At 46.3% G+C, this 1,033-nt stretch overlaps 1 protein-coding gene across 2 annotated transcripts in view; it reads left to right on the forward strand.

Annotated features, from left to right (window-relative positions):
- odr4 (odr-4 GPCR localization factor homolog) overlaps positions 1 to 544 on the forward strand; it is a 10,326-nt gene extending 9,782 nt beyond the window's left edge. For both annotated transcript variants that reach the window (XM_086203082.1, XM_086203083.1), the window contains exon 14: positions 443 to 544. In XM_086203082.1, coding sequence (XP_086059208.1) covers positions 443 to 513 — 71 coding nt within the window. In that variant the 3' untranslated portion in view covers positions 514 to 544. The remainder of the gene's footprint in view (positions 1 to 442) is intronic.
- Positions 545 to 1,033: the final 489 nt, after the last annotated feature.

Genomic DNA, 1,033 nt, shown 5'->3' on the forward strand with positions numbered 1-1,033 from the left:
CGCTGACTAATGCTGGCAGGGAGCCGCACACGTAGTCGCAGTCAAGGGCCATGGAGGGCAGACATTCGCACCATAGCACATAAACACAACCAGCTTACATGAAATGACACCAGTGCTGCAGCACTGTATCGGCTCCAGTTATTACACTTTCATAGCAGCTGATTGGGTCATATTTGACCAATCAAGTGACTTTTCCATATGGCTTCACATCACATTATTGGCTCAGAAAACTCATTAATGGTAAGTTATTACATGACAAACTTTTATTATTTTAAGAATTAAAAATTCTCACATTGTTGGCGGTGAGATTTTACTCGGCCAACAATGTCAAACCTGTTACATCATAAAGTTTGGTCGACATTGTCCTGGGTTCACATCTATGGAAACGGCTGCTTGGATGAGTGCGAACAAAGTCTTGATTCTCCTCCTCTGTGTTGTTTAGGTGTTGCCATGGCGACTGTTGCTGCCCTACTGGCCACCGCAGTCTCACTGCTGTACCTCAATGACATTTGACACAAATGCACAAGAAATAAAATATTTCAATGTCAACATGCCTGTTCTTTCTCAGCACCATCGCCCCCTCTTGTCTGCAGGCCTGTTCTGGCTCCATGGGCCTCAACTTTACTGCTATGGTTCAGAAACAAAACAAAATCTCCCCTCAATTCCTAATTGCATGACAAAGTGGCGAGATATCATTGTAGGGGTCGCCCCTGCCGAGGGCGCGTTGGCCAGTTCCACCGGCCGGTCCAAGTCCAGGTGGTCTGACTTCAGATGATCCACTGAAAGATGCTCCTGTTTGCCAAGACATCCTGCTGCTGACTGTCAGGGTTTAAAAACAAAGCTTTTCAGAATCATCTCTTAACAACAATGTCACTGCAACAATCGTGTTTTCACAAGCTCAAGTGAAAAGTCTCCAACTCAAATGTGTTCAAGTCCATGTTGATGTGCCCTTCACCTGATGGGTGGGACGAACCAGCAGCAGCAGGACCATCACACAGGTGAGTCATTGACCAGGACACAAGACAGCTGCACC

The sequence above is a fragment of the Aulostomus chinensis genome, chromosome 5, assembly GCF_037954235.1.
Source record: "Aulostomus chinensis isolate RoL2024-O1b breed Wild chromosome 5, RoL_Achi_v1.0, whole genome shotgun sequence".
NCBI classification, from domain to species: domain Eukaryota; kingdom Metazoa; phylum Chordata; class Actinopteri; order Syngnathiformes; family Aulostomidae; genus Aulostomus; species Aulostomus chinensis.